Raw genomic sequence first — 21,956 nt, 5'->3', positions numbered from 1 at the left:
CAACAGTCTCTTTAACATAAAATCCTCAAAACTAAAGAAAAAACATAGAAGCACATCGTAACAGTGGTGAAAGCACGGTTTGGGGAAGGGGATGAAAGACTGTTTCAATATTGGGCAAGATTTATTGCCTGTCCACAGTTGCCTTTGAGAAGGTGGTGATGGGCTGTCTTCCTGAACCGCTGCAGTCCATGTGCTGTGGGTTGACCCACAAGGCCATTAAAGAGGGGATTCCAAGGTTTTGACCCAGTGACACCTGAAGGGATGTGTCATATATTTCCAAGTCAGGATGGTAAGTGCCTTGGATGGAAACTTGCAAGAGTGTCCCAATGTATCTGCTGCCCTAGACCTCCTAGTTGGTAGGAGCCATGGGTTTGGAAGTTGCTCTGGGTTACAATTTGCTGCAGCTACTTATTTCAATTGCTGTTACTGCAGGATCGGGGTGTACAATAGCTAATGTTTCCACTCATCAATGTTGTTGCATGGGTCATAGACGTAATCAAATCTGAAAGGTTTAAATGTTGATTCTTACTGATCTCAATGTAGCTGCAGTGATGGTGAAGGAATTTCTTGTACTTTAGTTACAGCATGATAATTAGAATCATAGGGATGTAAAGCACGGAAACAGACCCTTCGGTCCAACCCGTCCAGATAGCCCAACCCAATCTAGTCCCACCTGCCAGCACATGGCTCATATCCCTCCAAACCCTTCCTATTCATATACCCATCCAGATGCCTCTTGAATGTTGCAATTGTACCAGCCTCCACCACTTCCTCTGGCAGCTCATTCCATACACGTACCACCCTCTGTGTGAAAAAGTTGTTTCTTAGGTCTCTTTTATATCTATACCCTCTCACCCTAAACCTATGCCCTCTAGTTCTGGACTCCCCCACAGGGAAAAGACTTTGTCTATTTATCCTATCCATGCCCCTCATGATTTTATAAACCTCTATAAGGTCACCCCTCAGCCTCCGACGCTCCAGGGAAAACAGCCCCAGCCTATTCAGCCTCTCCCTATAGCTCAAATCCTCCAACCCTGGCACCATCCTTGTAAATCTTTTCTGAACCGTTTCAAATTTTGCAACATCTTTCCGATAGGAAGGAGACCAGAATTGCACGCAATATTCTAACAGTGGCCTAACCAATGTCCTGTACAGCCGCAACATGACCTCCCTACTCCTGTACTCAATCCTCTGACCAATAAAGGAAAGCATACCATACACCACCTTCACTATCCTATCTACCTGCAACTCTACTTTCAAGGAACTGTGAACCTGCACTCCAAGGTCTCTTTGTTCAGTAACACTCCCTGGGACCTGTTGAGGACATTGGATCCAACCACTGAGGCTGAGTAATTTCAATACATTTGATTCAATAAATCTTGAAGAAACTGTTACTCTACATAATGGTGACTATGAAACTGTCAGATCTATGGAAAAGCTACATCTCAGTCACTAATGCCCTGGGACGCCTTCAAAAATACGACAGCAAGAGTGCAGAGACAGTATATTCCTGTTAGGGTGAAGGATAAGGCTGAATGACTAGAGAAATTGAGGTTCTAGTTAAGAAAAAGAAGAAAGTTTATGTCAGATACAGACAGCAGAGATCGAGTGAATCCGAAGCAGAGTATAAGGCAGTAGGTGTATACTTAAGAGGGAAGTTAGGAGGGGGGAATAGGGGACATGAGATAGCTTTGACAAATAGGACGAAGGAGAATCCAGAGGGATTTTACAAATACATTAAGGACAAAAGGGTAACTAGGGAGAGAATAGGGACCCTTAGCGATCACTGAGGCCGTCTATGTGTGGAACCGCAAGAGATTGGTGAGATACTAAACGAGTATTTTGCATCAGTGTTGACTGAGGGGAAGGACATGGAAGCTCGAGAACTGGGGGCAATAAATAATGATATGGTGAAAGGTGTCCACATTACAGAGGAGAAGGTGCTGCATGCCTTAAAATGTATGAAGGTGGATAAATCCCCGGGACCTGATCAGGTGTATCCTCAAACTCTGGGAAGCGAGGGAAATGTTTGCTGTGCCCCTTGCTCAGAGATTTGTATTATCAATAGCCACAGGTGAGGTGCTGGAAGACTGGAGGTTGGCTAATGTGGTGCCACTGTTTAGGAACGGTGCTACAAAACAGCCAGGCAGGAGCTTGGACCGTGGTCTGTCGGGAGCAGTGAGACACGGATTTGAGCTTGAGTGTTTGACATCAGAGAGTAGAGTTTCTGGGAAAGGAGAGTTTTTTATTCCCCCTCAGCTATGCAAGTGAGTGTTTTCTAAACCCGAGACCCGACCTTTGTAGGTCCTCCCACCCATCCACCTCCTCTAACTTACACACCAGGGACACACCAGGGAAGCTTCTCTTCTTCTTTACTTCCTGATAATGGGACGAGCGGGAATGGCGGTGCAGGGAGAAGAATGTTCCTCCTGCATGATGTTTGAGGTGAGGGACGCCATTAGTGTCTCATCCAAATACATTTTTTGAAGAAGTAACAAAGAGGATTGATGAGGGCAGGACGTTAGATGTGATCTATATGGACTTCAGTAAGGCATTCGACAAGGTTCCCCATGGGAGATTGGTTAGCAAGGTTAGATCTCAGGGAGAACTAACCATTTGGATACAGAACTAGCTCAAAGGTAGAAGACAGAGGGTGGTGGGGGAGGGTTGTTTTTCGGACTGGAGGCCTGTGTGAGGTTTACAAAATTATGAGGGGCATGGATAGGATAAATAGGCAAAGTCTTTTCCTTGGGGTGGGGGAGTCCAAAATTAGAGGGCATAGGTTTAGGGAGAGAGGGGAAAGATATAAAAGGGACCTAAGGGGCAACGTTTTCACACAGAGCGTGGTACGTGTATGGAATGAGCTGCCAGAGGAAGTGGTGGAGGCTGGTGCAATTGCAACATTTAAGAGGCATTTGGATGGGTATATGAATAGGAAGGGTTTGGAGGGATATGGGCTGTGTGCTGGCAGGTGGGACTAGATTGGGTTGGGATATCTGGTCGGCATGGACGGGTTGGACCAAAGGGTCTGTTTCCATGCTGTACATCTCTAGGACTCTATGACCCTATCTGCAAGGAGTGCTCCCAACTCTCGCTCCTCCAAGACCGTGTTAGGGAACTGGAGCGGGAGCTGGACGAACTTCGGATCATTCAGGAGGCAGAGGCTGTGATAGATAAGAGTTACAGGGAAGTAGTTACTCCTAGGCACGAAGAAGGCTGGGTGACTGTTCAAAGGGGGAGTAAACAGTCAGTGGAGGGATCCCCTGTGGGCGTTCCCCTGATAAACATGTATACCGTTTTGGATACTGTTGGGGCCAACTTACCAGGGGTATGCAGTGGGGTGTAGAGCCTGTCCCTGCTGCACAGAAGAGAAGGAGGGAAAGGAGGAGAGGATTAGTCATTGTGGACTCAATAGTTAGAGGGTCAGAAAGAAGGTTTGTTAGCATTGAAAGAGACTCACGGTTGGTGTGTTGCCTCCCAGGTGCCAGGGTCTGTGAATCTGTGAATACTCGGCTCGTATCTTTGCGGTCCTGAAGGGAGAGGGTGACCAGCCCCAAGTCGTGGTCCATGTAGGTACCAATGACACAGGTAGAAAGAGGGATAGGGCTGTACGGCAGGATTTCAGCGAGCTAGGGTAGAAGCTGAGAGCTAGAACAAGCAGAGTTGTTATCTCTGGTTTGTAGACCGTGCCACGTGATAGCGAGGCAAAGATTAGGGAGAGATATTAGCTGAACACATGGCTGCAGGGATTGTGCAGGAGGGAGGGTTTCAGGTATTTGGATAATTGGGGCTCAGACTGGGGAAGGTGGGACCTCTACAAACAAGGTGGTCTTCACTTGAACTAGAGGGGTACTAATATCCTGGTTGGGAAATTTGCTAGTGCTATTCAGGTGGGCTTAAATTAGCTCAGCAGGGGGATGGGAACCTGAGCTGTAGTTCCAGTGCACAGGAGGATGAGAGTAGGGAACACATGGACAGGATTTCAGGGTCACAGGAATGTGCTGGCAGACAGCAAGCTGGTTTGAAGTGTGTTTATTTCAACACCACGAGTATCCGAAATAATGTAGGTGAGCTTGCAGCATGGATAGGTACCTGGGACTTCGATGTTGTGGCTATTTCAGAGACATGGATAGAGCAGGGTGAGAAATGGATGTTGCAGGTTCCAGGGTTTAGATCTTTCATTAAGAACAGGCAAGGGGGTAAAAGAGGGGATGGTGTGGCCTTGTTAGTCAAGGACAGTTTGACAGTGGCTGAAAGAACTTTTGACGAGGACTCGCCCACTGAGGTAATATGGGCTGAGGTTAGAGACAGGAGAGGAGAGGTCACACTGCTGGGAGCTTTTTACAGGCCTCCGCAGAGTTCCAGGGATGTCGAGGAGAGGATAGGCAAAACGATTCTGGGCAGGTGTGAAAGGAACAGGGTGATCATTATGGGAGCTTCAACTTCCCCAACATTGACTGGAAATGCGATAACTGCAGTACAGCAGATGGATTAGTGTTTGTCCAATGTGTACAGGAGGGTTTCCTGACACAGTATGTCGAAGGGCCGACAATAGGGGAGGCCACACTGGATCTGGTTCCTGGTAATGAACCAGGCCAGGTGTTTGATTTAGCGGTAGGTGAGCACTTTGGAGAGAGTGACCATAATTCAGTTACGTTTAGTTTAGTGATGGAAAGGGATAGGTACATGCCACAGGGCAAGAGTTATAGATGGGGGAGGTCAATTATAATGTGATTAGGCAAGAATTAGGAGGCATAGAACGGGGTAACAAAATGCAGAGGTTGGGGACAATCGAAATGTGGAGCTGGTTTAAGGAACAGATATTGTGTGTCCTTGATAGATATGTCCCTGTCAGACTGGGAGGAAGTGATAAGGAAAGGGAACCATGGTTTACAACAGAAATTACATCTCTTGTTAAGCGGAAGAAGGAGGCTTATGTGACGGTGAGACAAGATGGTTCAGATGAGGCGATGGAAAGTTACAGATCAGCTAGGAAGGATTTAAAGAGAGAGTTAATAACAGCAAAGAGAGGGCATGAGTGGTTTTTAAGCAAACAGAATAAAGAAGAACCCTAAAGCTTTCTACAGGTATGTGAGGAATAAAAGGATGACTAAGGTAGGAATAGGGGCAGTCAAAGACAGAAGTGGGAGGTTGTGTGTCGACCCTGTGGAGATCGGAGAGGTGCTAAATGAATATTTCTCATTGGTTTTCACTCAGGAAAAGGAGAATATTGTAGAGGAGAAGAATGAGATACAGAATATTAGACTAGAAAGGATTGAGGTTAGGAAGGAAGAGGTGTTAGCAATTCTAGAAGTAGTGAAAGTAGACAAGTCCCCTAGACCAGATGGGATTTATCCAAGTATTCTCTGGGAAGCTAGGGAGGAGTTGGCGGAGCCTTTGGCCTTGATCTTTGAGTCGTCATTGTCTACAGGTTTAGTACCAGAGGACTGGAGGATTGCAAATGTGTCCTGGTTCAAGAAGGGCAGTAAAGATGACCCAGGTAATTTTAGACCAGTGAGCCTTACTTCTGTTGTCAGAAACGTTTTGGCAAGGATTATAAGACATAGGATTTATAATAATCTAGCAAGCAACAATTTGATTACAAATAGTCAACCTGGTTTCATCAAGGGCAGGTCATGTCTCACAAACGTCAGTGAGTTTTTTGAGAAGGTGAACAAGTATTTGGATGAGGGTAGGCAGGTGACGTGGTGTACATGGACTTCAGTAAGGTTCCACACGGTAGGCTGAAAGTGCAGAGGCATGGGATTGAGGGTGATTTAGCAGTTTGGATTAGAAACTGGCTTTCTGTGGTGGTAGATGGAAGATATTCAGCCTAGAGTCCAGTTACTAGTGGTGTGCCACAAGGATCTGTTTTGGGACCACTGCTGTTTGTCATTTTTATAAATGATTTGGATACAGGAATAGGTGGATGGATTAGTAAATTTGCAGATGATACTAAAGTCTGTGGAGTAGTGGACAGTGTGGAAGAATGTTGCAGGGGGACTTGGATAAACTGCAGAATTGGGCTGAGAGGTGGCAAATGGAGTTCAATGTAGCTAAATGTGAGGTGGTGCACTTTGGGAAGAATAACAAGAAGGCAGAGTACTGGGTTAATGGAAAGATTCTTGGTAGTGTGGATGTGTAGAGGGATCATGGTGTCCATGTACATAGATCCCTGAAAGTTGCCACCCAGGTTGATAGTGCTTTAAGAAGGCACATGGTGTGTTAGGTTTCATTGGTAGAGGGATTGAGTTCCGGAGCCGTGATGTGATGCTGCAACTGTACAAAACGCTGGAGTGGCCACACTTGGAATATTGTGTGCAGTTCTGATCGCTCCGTTACAGGAAGGATGTGGAAGCATTGGAAAAGGTGCAGAGGAGATTTACCAGGACGTTGCCTGGTCTGGAGGGAAGGTCTTATGATGAAAGGCTGAAAGACTTGGGTCTGTTCTCATTGGAAAGAAGGAGGCTAAGTGGGGATTTGATAGAGACATCCAAGATGATCAGAGGATTAGATAGGGTAGACAGTGAAAGTCTTTTTCCTAGGATGATGACGTTAGCTTGTACAAGAGGGCATAACTACAAATTGAGGGGTGATAGATTTAAGACAGATGTCAGAGGCAGGTTCTTTACACAGGGAGTGGTAAGGGTGTGGAATGCCCTCCCTGCTAATGTAGTCAACTCAGCCGCATTAGGGAGATTTAAACAATCCTTGGATAAGCACATGGATAGTGATGGGATAGTGTAGGGGAATGGGCTTAGATTAGTTCACAGGTTGGCGCAACATCGAGGGTTGAAGGGCCTGTTCTGCGCTGTATTGTTCTGATGAGTCTGACATCGGTGGTGTTGTTGGATGGGATTCTGAGCAACATGCATTCGGAAATGCAGGGACTGATTCGGGATAGTCAACATAGCTTAACACATGGGAAATCATCTCTCACTTAAGTTTTTTTGAGAAAATGACAAAGAGGCTTGGTGAGGGCAGAGTGGTGGATATGGTTATGTGGACCTCAGTAAGGTTTTGATAAAGTTCAGTATGTTAGGCTGGTTAACAAGGTTAGATCACTATGAATGTAGGGAAACTAGCCATTAGGATACATAACTGGTTCGAAGGAAGAAGACAGAGGGTGATGGTGGAAGGTTGTTTTTCAGACTGGAGGCCTGTGACCAGTGGAGTCATAGAGATGTACAGCACGGAAACAGACCCTTCGGTCCAACCCGTCCATGCCGACCAGATATCCCAACCCAATCTAGTCCCACCTGCCAGCATCCGGCCCATATCCCTCCAAACCCTTCCTATTCATATACCCATCCAAACGCCTCTTAAATGTTGTAATTGTACCAGCCTCCACCACATCCTCTGGTAGCTCATTCCATACACGTACCACCCTCTGTGTGAAAAAGTTGCCCCTTGGGTCTCTTTTATGTATTTCCCCTCTCACCCTAAACCTATGCCCTCTAGTTCTGGACACCCCCACCCCAGGGAAAAGACTTTGCCTATTTACCCTATTCACGCCCCTCATAATTTTGTAAACCTCTATAAGGTCACCCCTCAGCCTCCGACTGTCCAGGGAAAACAGCCCCAGCCTGTCCAACCTCTCCCTGTAGCTCAGATCCTCCAACCCTGGCAACATCCTTGTAAATCTTTTCTGAACCGTTTCAAGTTTCACAACATCTTTCCGATAGAAAGGAGACCAGAATTGCATGCAATATTCCAACAGTGGCCTAACCAATGACCTGCGGTGTGCTGAAAAATCGGTGCTTTTTATGATTTATATAAATTATTTGGATGTGAATCGAGGAGGTAAGGTTAGTAAGTTTGGTGATGTAGCAGTCAGTCAAGAAGGTTACAGCGGGAGTTTGATCAGTTGGGCCAAGGAGTGGCAGATGGAGTGTAATTTAGATAAATGTGAGGTGCTGCATTTTGGGAAAGCAAATCAGGGCAGGACTTATACACTTAATGGTAAGGTCCTGGGGAGTTTTGGGTACAGGTTCATAGTTTCTTGAAAGTAGATTCACAGGTCAACAGGGCAGTGAAGAAGGTGTTTGGTATGCTTGCCTTAAGGCCTGTGAATTGAGTACAGGAGTTGCATGTCATGTTGTGGCTGTACAGGACATTGGTTGGACCAGTTTTGAAATATTGACATGGACAAGTTGAACTGAAGGGACTGTTTCCGTGCTCTATGTCTCTATGACTCTATGTGAATTGATTTTTCAATAATCATGAATTTGCCAAAATCTGTAATTCATCCCTCTCTTCTTTCCTGTCATCCTTAATTTCCTGAGTGCTGTGTGTGTGGATGGTGTAACAAAGCCATTCTCCAATGTTTTGAACGTTGAGTCCTAATGGGTTAAAGAGACTCCAACACAACAGACAATGTCATAATGTGGTGTTCCAGATTATTTTATTACAGACCAAAAAAAAACCCCAAAGAGCAACATGTTACAGCATGGCTAATAGATTCGATAATCTTTGAAGGACTCCTGAGGTCAGCACTGGACAAGGGTGCCTTGGTTAATCCACTTTAACTTCTTCGTGTGATTCAACCACTTGTCCATCAACAATTGTTTTGGTGATTGTTACGACCTTTTTTGTTGTCACCACATTTGACTCTGTAGGAAGTAAACGATAAAAAGTTGAAATTAACAAGCAGAAAGAACTCGCATTTATACCATTCATGTTGTACCAGAACAATTCTGTGAGAGAGTGCCGTTCCCAGTCCAATAACTAATCTTCTTCTGGCACAATCCCTCGAGAGCAAGGTGGACGTGTGCCCACTCCAGAATTATGAGATCTGATGTGATTAATGCTGGGCCAATGCTGGAGCCTAGTAAACAGCCAGAGGTGGTTACATGGTTTCTGCAGAGAAGTCAGTGAATGATCGACATTTGAAGTGTACAGTCTATTGGGATATAGGAAACATGGCACCTCAGTGTGTACAGTGAGCAGTAATGTGGTAAATAATCTGCTTTCGATATTAGCTGAGGGTTAATATTGACTAACACCCATGAGCAGAAATCACAGCTCTCGGATGTATTAGAATTTGAATATTTCTGAAAAGAGAGAGAGATTTTGTTGGAGCCTTTGATCAGAATTAACTTGTCACCAATTTGCATGTATTTTCTCCTGCAGTTTAATTGCTTGAAATTTGGCATTCTTGCATTGGTCCTGATGAATATAAAACAGTACGCTCTGACAATGCGGCTGTCTTTCCAGCAATATCTCTAGTATTTGTTCACAATTGTTCAAATGAATCTTTAAAGCCCACCTTAGGCCAGACTAGGCCTTCTGAAACCAGGCACCTCTGTCAGTGCAGCACTCTGTTAGCACTGCACTATGGATTAACCAGCGACTTTCATCCCTGGAGAGAAACTTGAGCCTATATCTATCTGACCCAGGACCAAGAGACTTCCTCAGTGAGATCAGGCTCACTCACTGTCTGCCTTTGTCTGGCTCAGTCTGACTGAACACCCCACACTATACTATAGCTGAGCACAATCCAGTCACGAAAACAGGCCACTCCCTGTTATCTAAACGTAATGCATGTGTGAGGCATACACCGAACATTTGGCTAACTGCAGAAAACGACAGCACAGAGGGGTTTAGGAGTCCGCATTTAATAAGTCACAAAAAGCTGGCTTCCAGGTTCAGCAGGTGATAGGAAATGCAAATAGAGTGTTGGCCTCAAATTTAAGAGGAATACATTTTAAAAAGTAAGGAACACTGTAATTATGCAAGTTGGAGCAGTTTTGGGCCCCTTTTCTAAGGAAAGATATAATTATGTTGGAGGCAACCCAGAGATGGCCCACTCAGAATGAGGGGTTGAAAATGTGTTGCTGGTTAAAGCACAGCAGGTCAGGCAGCATCCAAGGAACAGGAAATTCGACGTTTCGGGCCAGAGCCCTTCATCAGGAATGAGGAGAGTGTGCCAGGCAGGCTAAGATAAAAGGTAGGGAGGAGGGACTTGGGGGAGGGGCGATGGAGATGTGATAGGTGGAAGGAGGTCAAGGTGAGGGTGGTAGGCTGGAGTGGGGTGGGGGCGGAGAGGTCAGGAAGAAGATTGCAGGTTAGGAGGGCGGTGCTGAGTTCAAGGGATTTGACTGAGACAAGGTGGGGGGAGGGGAAATGAGGAAACTGGAGAAATCTGAGTTCATTCCTTGTGGTTGGAGGGTTCCTAGGCGGAAGATGAGGCACTCTTCCTCCAACTATCGTGTTGTTATGTTCTGGCGATGGAGGAGTCCAAGGACCTGCATGTCCTCGGTGGAGTGGGAGGGAGAGTTAAAGTGTTGAGCCACGGGGTGGTTGGGTTGGTTGGTCCGGGCGTCCCAGAGGTGTTCCCTGAAGCGTTCCGCAAGTAGGTGGCCTGTCTCCCCAATATAGAGGAGGCCACATCGGGTGCAGCGGATGCAATAGATGATGAATGTGGAGGTACAGGTGAATTTGTGGTGGATATGGAAGGATCCCTTGGGGCCTTGGAGAGAGGTAAGGGAGGAGGTGTGGGCACAAGTTTTGCATTTCCTGTGGTTGCAGGGGAAGGTGCCGGGAGTGGAGGTTGGGTTGGTGGGGGGTGTGGACCTGACGAGGGAGTCACGAAGGGAGTGGTCTTTGCGGAACGCTGATAGGGGAGGGGAGGGAAATATATCCCTGGTGGTGGGGTCCGTTTGGAGGTCCTGCCTGGCACACTCTCCTCATTCCTGATGAAGGGCTCTGGCCCGAAACGTTGATTTTCCTGTTCCTTGGATGCTGCCTGACCTGCTGTGCTTTAACCAGCAACACATTTTCAGCTCTGATCTCCAGCATCTGCAGACCTCACTTTTTACAGAATGAGGGGTTGCCCATTTCGGACAGAGATGGGGAGGAATGTCTTCTCTCTGAGGGCAGTGAAGCTGTGAAATTCTTTACTGCAGAGGACTGTCAAGGTTGAGCCATTAAATATATTCAAGGCTGAGATAGACTTTTAATCAGGAAGGGGAATTAAGGGTCATTGTGAAATGGCAGGGAGGCAGTGGTGAGGATTATCATATTGACCATGATCTCATTGAATGGTGGATCATACTGGATGGGCTGAATGGCCTACTTCGGCCCCTATATGTTATGGCCTGATGGAATCCCCAGAGTGTTGTGATAATTGGAATTGTTTTAAATAATCAACAGCTAACAGCGAGTTAATTACATATTTAACAGTAAACAATCTCTGTTAACTCCGCTCTCAGTTTTTGCCAATTGGTTTATTTGGTGAATGAATCCAGTCTGGAGCTGGGCTCGGAAGAAGTTCTGAAATAGGATCATATCAGACTCTAATTGTAAACTCTGTTTCTCTCTTCACAGGCGCTGCCAAACCTGCGGAGTTTCTCCAGTACTTTGTGTTTATTTCTGATTAGATTAGATTCCCTATAGTGTAGAAACAGGCCCTTCGGCCCAACTATTCCACTGCTCACCTTGCTGGACATTTGGGCTCATCTAAGGCAGCTGCTTCCCTCCTTTCCCTTCTGACTGAACAAGGAGCCTCCCACTGGCTGAAGGAAACCCACTTTCATACAGTGATGTTCAGCACAAATCCTGTACCGCAAAATGTCGATTGTCGCACCCCCTAACTTGTCACATTCTGCAGGAAAGTCCACATTTTTTTGGGCTAGATCTACACAATGTGGATTACAACAGTTCAATAATGCAGCTCACCATCTCCAGCATCCTCAACACTTTGGTTTTATGTACGTGTCAGCGCATTGGATGGGCATGTGTGTGACCAGACACTGGGCAAATCAACGGTCTTTCTTCACAGAGTATTGTTGGGATGTTTCAGTGTCTGAGCCTGAACAGCCTGGTCACGAGTTGAGTGAGGATGTGTGCTCTCTACTCTTATCACCTATCCAAGCAGCCTCTAATTATACTGAACGTTAACCAATACTGAGATGTCCTGACATACTCTGTGGCAGCTGCCCCCATTGCACTTTATAGAACTCAGGATGAGTGAAAGCTTTGTAGAGCAGCAAACCGTACTGAGCACTATTTACTCTTCACTCATGAAGACCTGTCATCAGTCCTCGATTAAAACATTGTTCTGTTAACAGCCATTTTCCCAACACACTGCGGAAAACACTTCAACCAGATCAAAGATTCTCTCCTAGTGTGGCTTCCCTGTGAGGTTTTGACCTTGTCATAATCCTGCCAAAACTCACTGTTCACTTCCTTACCTTGGACATTTTCCGTCTTGATATCTGTGTTGTATCTGGTGGTAAACAAAGAGTAATTAACAATTAGGTCTGAAAATGGTACAATTTGGCAATTAAGATTCCCTGAAAGTGAAAGACTAGTGACCAGCAATACATCTGCATTGGTTGAAAGTGGTGTTTAAGGGAAGGGTTGAGTTTAGAGATAGGGAGGTGCATTTTAAGACATAAAGAGATGATGAATTCTGTAAAGGTCAAATGGGAAGAGAGCTGAAGAATTAGATCCCACATCACAGATATGAGTTGGGCTGAAATAAAAAGTGACTAGTTCTCCCTGAGTTTGCTTGGTGCTAAACAATCTCTGAGGTAACCGAAGTTGATGCAGTCTGTGTTTAGTTTAAGACACCAACTTGCAAGAAGTTCTTAAGGGTGTAACTGACTGTTAAATTGCTCACTGATGATGAAGATATGAGGCTTTTTTTTGGCAAATTTTCTCCATTTTTTTAAATAGAGGTAAAGTTGCTATATTCCCAGAGGAGCATAGGGCAGCTCTCTCAATAGAGAGAGATGACTAGTGATGGTTTACCCTGAGAGTCATCATACCTCAGAGAAGGGGAGAGGTTGAGAAGGAGAGACCTTTATGTACCCTGAGTGAGTGTGGAATTGAGACCATGCTGCTGATGTTCCTCTATCAAAATCCATCTGTCCAGCCAACTGAATTACCTGCGCCCCCTGTACTTCAGTCAATGAGCAATTCCAGTAGTGATCAGCTGAACAAAGTGGCTCAGTGGTTAGCACTGCTGCCTCACAGCACCAGGGACCCAGGTTCGATTCCAGCCTTGGGTGACTGCCTGTGTGGAGTTTGCATGTTTTCCCTGGGTCTGCCTGCGTTTGCTCTGGTTTCCTCCCACAGTCCAAAGATGTGCAGGTCAGGTGAATTGGCCATGCTAAATTGCTGATAGTGTTCAGAGAAGTGTAGGTTAGGTGCATTAGCTAGGGGGTAGGGGAATGGGCCTGGGTGGGTTATTCTTCGGAGGGTTGGTGTGGACTTGTTGGGCTGAAGGGTCTGTATTCACACTGTAGGGATTCTATGATGATAATCATTGCTGAGGAGTTTGTGAGTAACTTTAAACTGTGCTTTCATGCTGGCTGTTCAGTTACTGCTTGACTTCAAAAAGGAATGATCGAGAGGCAATAGGAGCCTTCCTGGATCACTGTGTGAAGAAGTCAACAATACTCCAGCAGCATTTGTCCCAAACAGACTCATAGGACTTGACCAATCAGCATGCCTTATTCACACAGCCCCTGCTGTCTTTATGCACAGTAACCCTGTGAGTATTTCCACTAAAGCGGGAATTATTCAGCTTCAGGGAAGGGGGAAGACTGAGCAAGGACAGCAGCAAGCCGGGTGGATATTCGGTAGAGATCAAGGATTTAGTTATTTACTCACCGAACATCTTCTCCCTGGAGAAGGCGACGATATGTGGCGATCTCCATCTCCAGTTTGGTTTTGTCATCCAGAAGCTGAGAGTATTCCTGGGATTTGAGATCAGCATCCGCATGGATACGCATCAGCTCTGCTTCCAGCTCATTCAGGATTCCCTGCAGTCTGTGCAGTTCCATGGCGTAACGATGCTCCACTTCCTCTAGACTCTCTTCCAGGGACATTTTCTACATTCAAACAGTGACATTCAGTTACCTCACCACCACTGTAGCTGAGGGACTCCACATCAAAATAACTGAGTCTGTACTCACCACTGACAGCAATGTCTGAAGTTCAATCTCCAATTGCTGTAGTTTGCGTCTTTGTTCTGTAAGCTGTGTCTTTTCAGTTTGTACCATCTCAGTGTTAGTGACCACTGTCTGCTGTAGATTTGCGCACTGTCATAAAATGTTAAAAGTTCTAAAGATTAGAAGGTGGAATCAATCCAATGCAGCACAAACTGAGAGTAATTTAGGGGTTTACCATGACCCCTTTGAGTTATGTTTCATATAGGATTATCTCTCTCCTTTTCTGTCGGTTCAGTAGGTAAACTGAACTGTAATGTAATAGAGTACCAAAATGTAATATTGTGTTTTAATACTCAACTGTAATGACCACAAGGTCTGGGATCTACCTGTTCAGTGTCAAGTTAATGGAAACAGTGAAGGGTAACACCACTAGATAGAGTTATAAAATGTCATCTGAGTGTTCCTGCTCCTGAACCCAATAATGGTTACTGGATTATCATGGATGGAATTGGTTCTGACAACTGCAAAAACAAGATGCAACTATACTAAAAAGGATGCATCAAAAATATATGCTTCATACAGACAGAGTCCCATTAAGACTGGGAGGTTAACCCCCTTTCCACCTATCGCATTCCCAACATCCTTCCCCCAAGTCCCTCCTCCCTACCTTTTATCTTAGCCTGCTTGGCACACCTTCCTCATTCCTGAAGAAGGGCTTATGCCCGAAATGTCGATTCTCCTGCTCCTTGGATGCTGCCTGACCTGCTGCGCTTTTCCAGCAACACATTTTTCAGCTTCCATTAAGACTGGCCCATTATTACAATGATGTAGCTGCAGAGTCTGAGCTTGTGCTTGCTCAGGATGTGAGAGGAGACTCTGTATCCTGACCTGACATGAACCTGAATACAGGGTATCACCATTGGAGGCCATTCCCTCAGCCTAAGCTCCAACCTTTGAATCCTTTCCTCACTCCCTGCTTCTTCCTCAATCTTTAAGTTGAATAATTAAGCCAGGCTCTTTGATCAGACTTTAGCTGTCATTTCTGATACTCCTTTTGTGGCTCTGTGATAAATTTTGTTGTAATATTGTTCCTTTGAAGCACCCTGTAGCATTTTAATATGTTAAAAGTGCTTGATAAATGGGCGATTTTGTGGTTGTAGAAGGGTTCCACAGCATTTAGGAAGATTGTAAATATGTTATAAACCCTTTTGAGTTTTCTTTGCAAAATATTCCCACAACTGTTACTAAATTCCGCTCTCACTTCACTTCTTTAATGTCAATTAGCATAATTCTCACACAAGTCTGTTATGGATCTCATTGGGTGCTCTCTTTTCATTTACATGGCTGCTTCTTCCCAGAGAGCCACTCCCCTCACCCACACTCTCATTACCTGCTCCTTGTACCAGGCCTCAGCTTCCTTCTGGTTTTTCGCTGCCATCTGTTCATATTTTTCTCTCATTTCAGCCAGAACTTTGACCATGTCGACACCAGGACTAGCATCAACATCCACTGTGACAGTGCCTCGAATTTGATTGCGGAGAGACTTCAGCTCCTTTGCAGAAAGAATGAGAGAGAGAGAGAGAGATACAGATATTGGTTACAGCTGATGGTCACTAAAATTCCTCAGGGAAGGAGATCCACCACCCTTACCCAATCTAGACCCAAAGCAATGTGGGTGACTCTTGAAATGACCTGGGATGTGACTCAGTTCGAGGGCAGTTAAGGATTGGGAAATTAATGTTGGCTTTGTCGGCAAAACCCACATCCCATAAAAGATCTCTTAAAAATCTTCCAGCCCAATGGTTAAGGTTGCATAGGAATCAATGATATCTCATTGGCAGCACCTGTGACAAACAGTGAACATCAATGTGAACAACTGGGAAGGACCGAAAGGCGTATGGCAAGTGTAATTTCCTGTTCAGGTATAAGATTTGACAGAACAAAGACTGGTTTGACTTATCTGTTAAAAAGGAATGTACCTGAGATGTTGGAGCAGGACACAGAATCTTGGGTGTAATGAACAAGTCACAAAGCCATCCTGATATGTCCCCAGACTGACAGAAAAGCTAATAACAACGCTGGGATCAATAACAAGAGGCATGACATCTAATTCCAAGAGGGCTACATAAGAAAATGTGTTCTTGGTGAAAGCACATCTGGTGCACTACATGCAGTTTTTAATCTTCAAAGTTTGTCCGAAGATTTGTAGCTCGGGTGCTCGTTGTTGTGGTTCTGTTCGCCGAGCTGGAAGTTCGGCGAACAGAACCACAACAGTTTTTAATCTCTCTGTTCCTGAAGAAACTATTTAGCTATTCCAGGAGCACATAGAGAAAGTTTAATTATTGAGGGGGCTACAACTTATCCCAGGATGTAATAGAATAGTGTACACGCAGATATTCAACTAGGAGAAAGTGAGGACTGCAAATGCTGGAGATCAGAGTCAAAAAGTGTGGTGTTGGAAATGCACAGCTGGTCAGGCAGCATCCAGGGAGCAGGAGAGTCGACGTTTTGGGCATAAGCTCGAAAGGGGCAAGAGGTCTGAGAGATAACTGGGAGGGGGGTGCTCTGGCCATCACACACCTCCTCCCCAACCCAAGCCCATATTTCTGATGAAGAGCTTATGCTTGGAATGTTGATTCCCCTGTCCCTCAGATGCTGCCTGATGGGCTGTGCTTTTCCAGTACCATACTTTTTGATCACAAGCAAGTATTCCCCAACCTTTCTCTCTTGAAAAGGATTGATTGAGAAGGGATTGTTGTCCAATTGTTTAAAATTGTGGAAGGCTTGGATAAATTGGATGCCATGTACTGAAGATTAAGCACAAATAGATTTTCTTTATAAATGTAGGACAACTAAAGAAAGACAGGAAACACAGGAAGAACGTTTCAGTTCAAAGTCCGATGAGGTTCTGGCACAGATTGTTGGAAAATAGTCGAATAAGCAATATCATGAATTTTGAGCAGGGAATAAAAGTCCCTGTCAATGCTTGAGGTTAAAAGGTCAAGGGAATTACAAATGGGTCGGAGTGATAGATCTCCTATCTGAAACATTTATTGCTTTCCTGGGCCCCCGGGGCCAATAGTAAAATTAAATTGAAGAAAGTCTGCTGGATGAGAGACCAGCAATTACTTTAAAAACCCAATGGAGTGACTTTAGGCGACATTTCCTAACTTGGCCTCTATGTGACTCCAATCCCATGTTATGTTGACTCTTCCTATGCTTAGGATAATTGGACATGAGCAAATACACATTAGTTCATCACAGTTTTCCACATGACAAACAAAATTCTTTAATCCTGTTGCCCATCATTTGACATTCTACTAAAATGAGCATAAAATCTTTGTTTTGTTTTGTTGTTTGGTTTGTTACTCCACTGCTTACTTCCTCGTGGTTTTTCTTGGTGTAAATTGTCTCTTCTTTCACTGCTTCTATCTGTGACTCCAGGTCAGACCTGGAAATGGTCAGTTCATCCAACACCTTCCGCAACCCCTGAATGTCCATCTCCACGCCACGTCTGATAGCCAACTCAGACTCGTATCTATAAGATAGAGATGAAGGAAGAGCCTTTGCTGGTTAATCAAAGATGTTCTCAAATCTGAAAGAATAGCAGTCTACAGGCAACTGTAAATGATTTCCTGTGATTATATACTCTACAAAAATGTCTAATTTCTCTGGAAAGACCACAAACACTGTGGGATGTTAGTGGAATGTCAATGGATGCCATCCACATGGACCTCTAGGAGATATTTCACAAGGTTCAGGACAACACCACGATCATTACTAATGGAGGGAAGGATAAAGGGAACATACTCTGATTGGCAGGAAGTGCCAAAATTAAGAAGGTCTGTTGGGGAAGGTACCAAGCACATCGAGAGATTTCATTGGGAATGCAAGGATATGAGGTCAAGCTGTAGGAGGGTGGGCACAAACCTCCAAACAACCTGTTCCCCTGATCCTTTAATCAGCAGCTGCCCACTCCCCCCATGTCACAGCCTCTGTGATCATACCCTACTGATCCCAGCAAAGCACAATAAAAGCAAGTTATTCTCAATTCGGGGACACAGTCTCAATACAAGTGACCGTCTTTCCAGGCAGGTTTTGCTCATTTTAATGAGAGTCCCTACATTAAGGAGAGCGGTAAAGGACTCACTTGGTTTTAAAGTCATCAGCAGCCAGTTTCGCATTGTCAATCTGTAAAAGAACTCTGGCATTGGCCAAAGAAGCATTGTTGATCTGAAAGACAAGAGGTAAAATAGAATTCACTTGTTCCTGTTTATGAGAGATTCAAAACCAGAGTTAAAAATCACACAACTCCAGGTTAGAGTCCAACAGGTTTAGTTGACAACTACCTGATGAAAGAGCAGTGCTCAGAAAGCTAGTGCTTCCAATTTGTACACCCCAGTCCAATACCAGCATCTCCAATTCAAAGCCAGAAGCATTAAACATAAGATCAATCCATCAGGCAGAAGGGAAGAGTGCGAGTGCTGAGGAATGACGGGAAAATACCCTCTCATTCTTTTGGTGGCTTCCTCCTGTGGTCACTTTAAGGACATTCCCCTTCCCAGACCCTGCCTGGGCCACGCCTATTGGAGTGAAATTCTTTATCAGCACATGCCATCTGATGCCAGAACCGAGTGGACAGGCTGAATGGCCTAGTCTTCCGCTGATATGGGTTACATTCTTGCCCCCATCACAGTCATTTACACCCCAGACTCTGCATCCAAAAGGCTAAGAGCATTGTGGAAGACCCCTCACTCAAACTCTTCTCCCTCCTGCCATCTGGCAGAAGATACCGGAGCATTCAGTCTCTCATGGCCAGACTGTGCCACAGTTCCTTTCCCCAGGCCATCAGGCTCCTGTATGATCAGACTCTATTCCATCCTAAACCCTTTGCACAACTTCAAATTGCTGCTCGAACAATGTTTTGTTAACTATCATTCATTTATTACACTTTAATTTGAACACCACTGTGCCTATTGTCTTAATGTATCAGGAATTACTGTGATGTCTTGTGTGTTTTGCATTTCTTATGCACCTTATGCCTCCCTGTGTATGATCGTGTAGTTTGTGCTGTTCATGTAGCACTCTCATCCTGGAGGAACACTGTCTCATTTTTAGTTTAATCAGTTGTATGTGGTAGAAATGACAAATAAAGCAACTCTGGGCTGTTGACTACTGCAGGACCTGAGCAGAATGCTGAAGCTGAGAGATACTGTGAGGAAAGCCACACCAGTAGCGAGAGCTGGTGTCTGTTTGAGGAGATGACAAGAATAGCCCAGGGGCCAGAGGACACTCTTGACAGGGATGAGGAAGAAGCTGTCCCTGGACTCAGAAGCATTGAGGAGGGAGAGGGCACCTACCTGTGCTCGCAGATCAGCAATGGTTTTCCAGTAGGCGCCCAGATCCTTGCTGCCTGTATGTGTCCTCTTCTCATAGAACTCCCGGATCTGAGCCTCCAGTTGGTTGTTGGATTTCTCCAAGGTGCGCACTTTGTCCAGGTACGTGGCCAGGCGGTCGTTCAGGTTCTGCATCATCTGCTTCTCGTTTATGTTTAAAGGCCCCAACATTCCTGAGCTGTAGCCCGCAGAGTAAAACCCTCCCGAAGAGGAGCCTCTTCCTGACCCATAGCCAGAGGAGGCAACGGAGATGCGGGTGCTCCGTGTTGGCGCATTGTACACACTGGTTGCACGGCCCTTGCCCAAGGAGGACACACTGGCTCGGCTTTGTCTGCTGCTGCTGCTGCTCAGAATCACTGAGCCACTCCTGCGGGGCTGCATGATGTTCATCAAGGATTGCAACTCAGTTTAACTCACTGAACTGAACTACAGCAGAACAAGTGTCTGTGTGTGTACCTTTAGCAAACCTTCAATTATTTATCTACCCATTCTCCATGGGCGGTTCTCCAAACATCCTTGGACAGCAGAATGCGAACAGTCAGGTTTGTCACAGCAGAGCTGGAGCAGAAAGGCAGCAACCTTGTGAATGCTGGTTGAACCACATACCAATCACTAACTCCATTCAATCACCTCACACCCATCACACATTTAGAAGGGGGAAATACTTATGGAAAGCGTTAAATTTATTTGTGGAATGTGGGTGTCACTGGCTAGACCGGAATTTATTGCCCATCCCTAATTGCTGTTGAGAAGGTGTTGGTGAGTTGCCTTCTAAGTCTCTGATGTGAAGTTGCCAGTGTTTGACTAGGGTGGCAAAATCAGAAATCACATGACACCAGGTAATAGTCCAATAGGTTTACTTTGAATGATGAGTTTCGGAGTAGTTCCCCCTTGTCACTTCACTTGACAAAGGAGCAGCACTGTGTAAGCTTGTGATTTCAAATAAACCCATTAGACTATAACCTGGTGTCATGTGACTTCTGACTTAGAGTCATGGTGTCATCCAGCATAGAAACAGACCCTTTGGCCCAACCAGTCCATGCTGACCATAATCCCAAATGAAATTAGTCCCATCTGCCTGCCCTGCGCCCATATCCCTCCAGACCTTTCCCATTCACGTATCCATCCAAATGTCTTTTAAACGTTGTAATCATACCCACACCACCACTTCCTCAGGAAGCTCATTCCAAACACAAACCACCCTCTGTCAAATATTTGCCCCTCATGTTTTTCTTAAATCTCCGTCCTCTCACCTTAATCTTGAAATCCCCCATCCTAGGGAAAAGACAACTCTATCTATACCCCTCATTATTTTATAAACTTCTCAACCTCAGGTCTCTTCTCAACCTCCTACATTCCAGTGAAAAAAATCCCAGCCTATCCAGCCTTAATTTATAACTCAAACCTTTCATACTCAGCAACTGCTGCAGTCCATGTGCGGTAGGTAGACCCACAGTGCCCTTACGAAGAGAATTTCATGATTTTGACCCAGTGCCAGTAAAGGAAAAGTGATATATGTTCAAGTCAGGGTGGTGAATGGCTTGATGGGGACCTTGTAGGAGGTGGTGTTCCCATGTATCTGCTGCCCTTTTCCTTCTCAGTAGTGGAGATTGTGGGTTTGAAACATGCTGTCTAATGATCTTTGGTGAATTTCTGCAGTGCATCTTGTGGATAGCACACACTGCTGCTACTGTATGTTGGTGGTGGAGGAAGTGGGTCTTTATCCAATCAAGTGGGCTGCTTTGTCCTGAATGGTGTCGAACTTGTTGAGTGTTGTTGGAGCTGTCCCCATCCAGGGCAAGTGGGGAGTATTCCATCACGCTCTTGACTTGTGCGTTGTAGATGGTGGACAGGCTTTGGGGAGTCAGGAGGGGAGTTACTCACTGCAGTATTCCTAGCCTCTAGACCTGCTCTTGTAGCCACTGTGTTTTATGGCAAATCCAGTTGGGTTTCTGGTAAATTATAACCCTCACGATGCTGATGGGGTCAAAGTGCAGTCACTCAGAACAGCAGGTTTCCAAGTTTCATCTCTGATGAAAAGGGGAGGGCTTGCACAGAGGGAGCCTCCGCTGGAACCCCAGCAGTGCAGACCAGCGAGACAGGATGTCGAGCAGACCCTGGATGGCAGATGAAGGTGAGGAAGTGAAGGATGTTCGTTGGCAGCTTATACAGGAAACCTCTCCACACGCAACAGAAGGAAACAAAGGGATTTCCTTCGGGATGGTGCAGATTATCCACCAGCTGGGGCCAATGTCAAATTCCATACAAGTATGGGTCAGTCCAGATGGAAGCCCACCATGCCACCGTGAGTGCTGTCAGGCTGAGTGCCCATGGTCTCAGGCTCTTGCAAACTGAACATTAACCAAGGCCCTCCTGGGACATAGCTATGGCATGATTCAGCTCGCTGTGCTCCAATCCAGCACCTACCTTCACCCCCGTCCCCCATGCCCTCTCTGCCTGACACTGAAATCTGGTGGAGACACTAATTCGTGAGCAGTGACTCGTTGACAACAGACTAGGGAGAGCTCTGGCTAAAATAACCGCGACCAGACCCTGGATCAGGTCCCAGGAAAAGGCAGGCACCTGCCACAATGAGTTATAAAGATCAGATTGATGTACAAACAGAAGCTGTGTTCATCACCATGTGCCTGGTGGGAGG

The 21,956-nt window shown here is 45.6% G+C and overlaps 1 protein-coding gene across 1 annotated transcript; it reads right to left on the bottom strand.

The window, feature by feature from the left end:
- Positions 1–8,387: 8,387 nt before the first annotated feature.
- Positions 8,388–19,765, bottom strand: LOC132830687 (keratin, type I cytoskeletal 19-like). The gene is made up of 8 exons (XM_060848491.1): positions 19,262–19,765; positions 18,052–18,134; positions 17,283–17,439; positions 15,292–15,453; positions 13,926–14,051; positions 13,621–13,841; positions 12,195–12,229; positions 8,388–8,612 (listed from the first exon to the last, which is right to left on the bottom strand). The coding sequence occupies exons 1-8, from the start codon at positions 19,685–19,687 to the stop codon at positions 8,515–8,517; spliced, it is 1,308 nt and encodes a 435-aa protein (XP_060704474.1). The 5' UTR covers positions 19,688–19,765; the 3' UTR covers positions 8,388–8,514.
- Positions 19,766–21,956: the final 2,191 nt, after the last annotated feature.

The sequence above is a fragment of the Hemiscyllium ocellatum genome, chromosome 32 (assembly GCF_020745735.1).
Source record: "Hemiscyllium ocellatum isolate sHemOce1 chromosome 32, sHemOce1.pat.X.cur, whole genome shotgun sequence".
Taxonomy (NCBI): Eukaryota; Metazoa; Chordata; class Chondrichthyes; order Orectolobiformes; family Hemiscylliidae; genus Hemiscyllium; species Hemiscyllium ocellatum.
The sequence above is the reverse complement of the archived record's forward strand: the minus strand, read 5'-3'. Positions and strand labels throughout refer to the sequence as shown.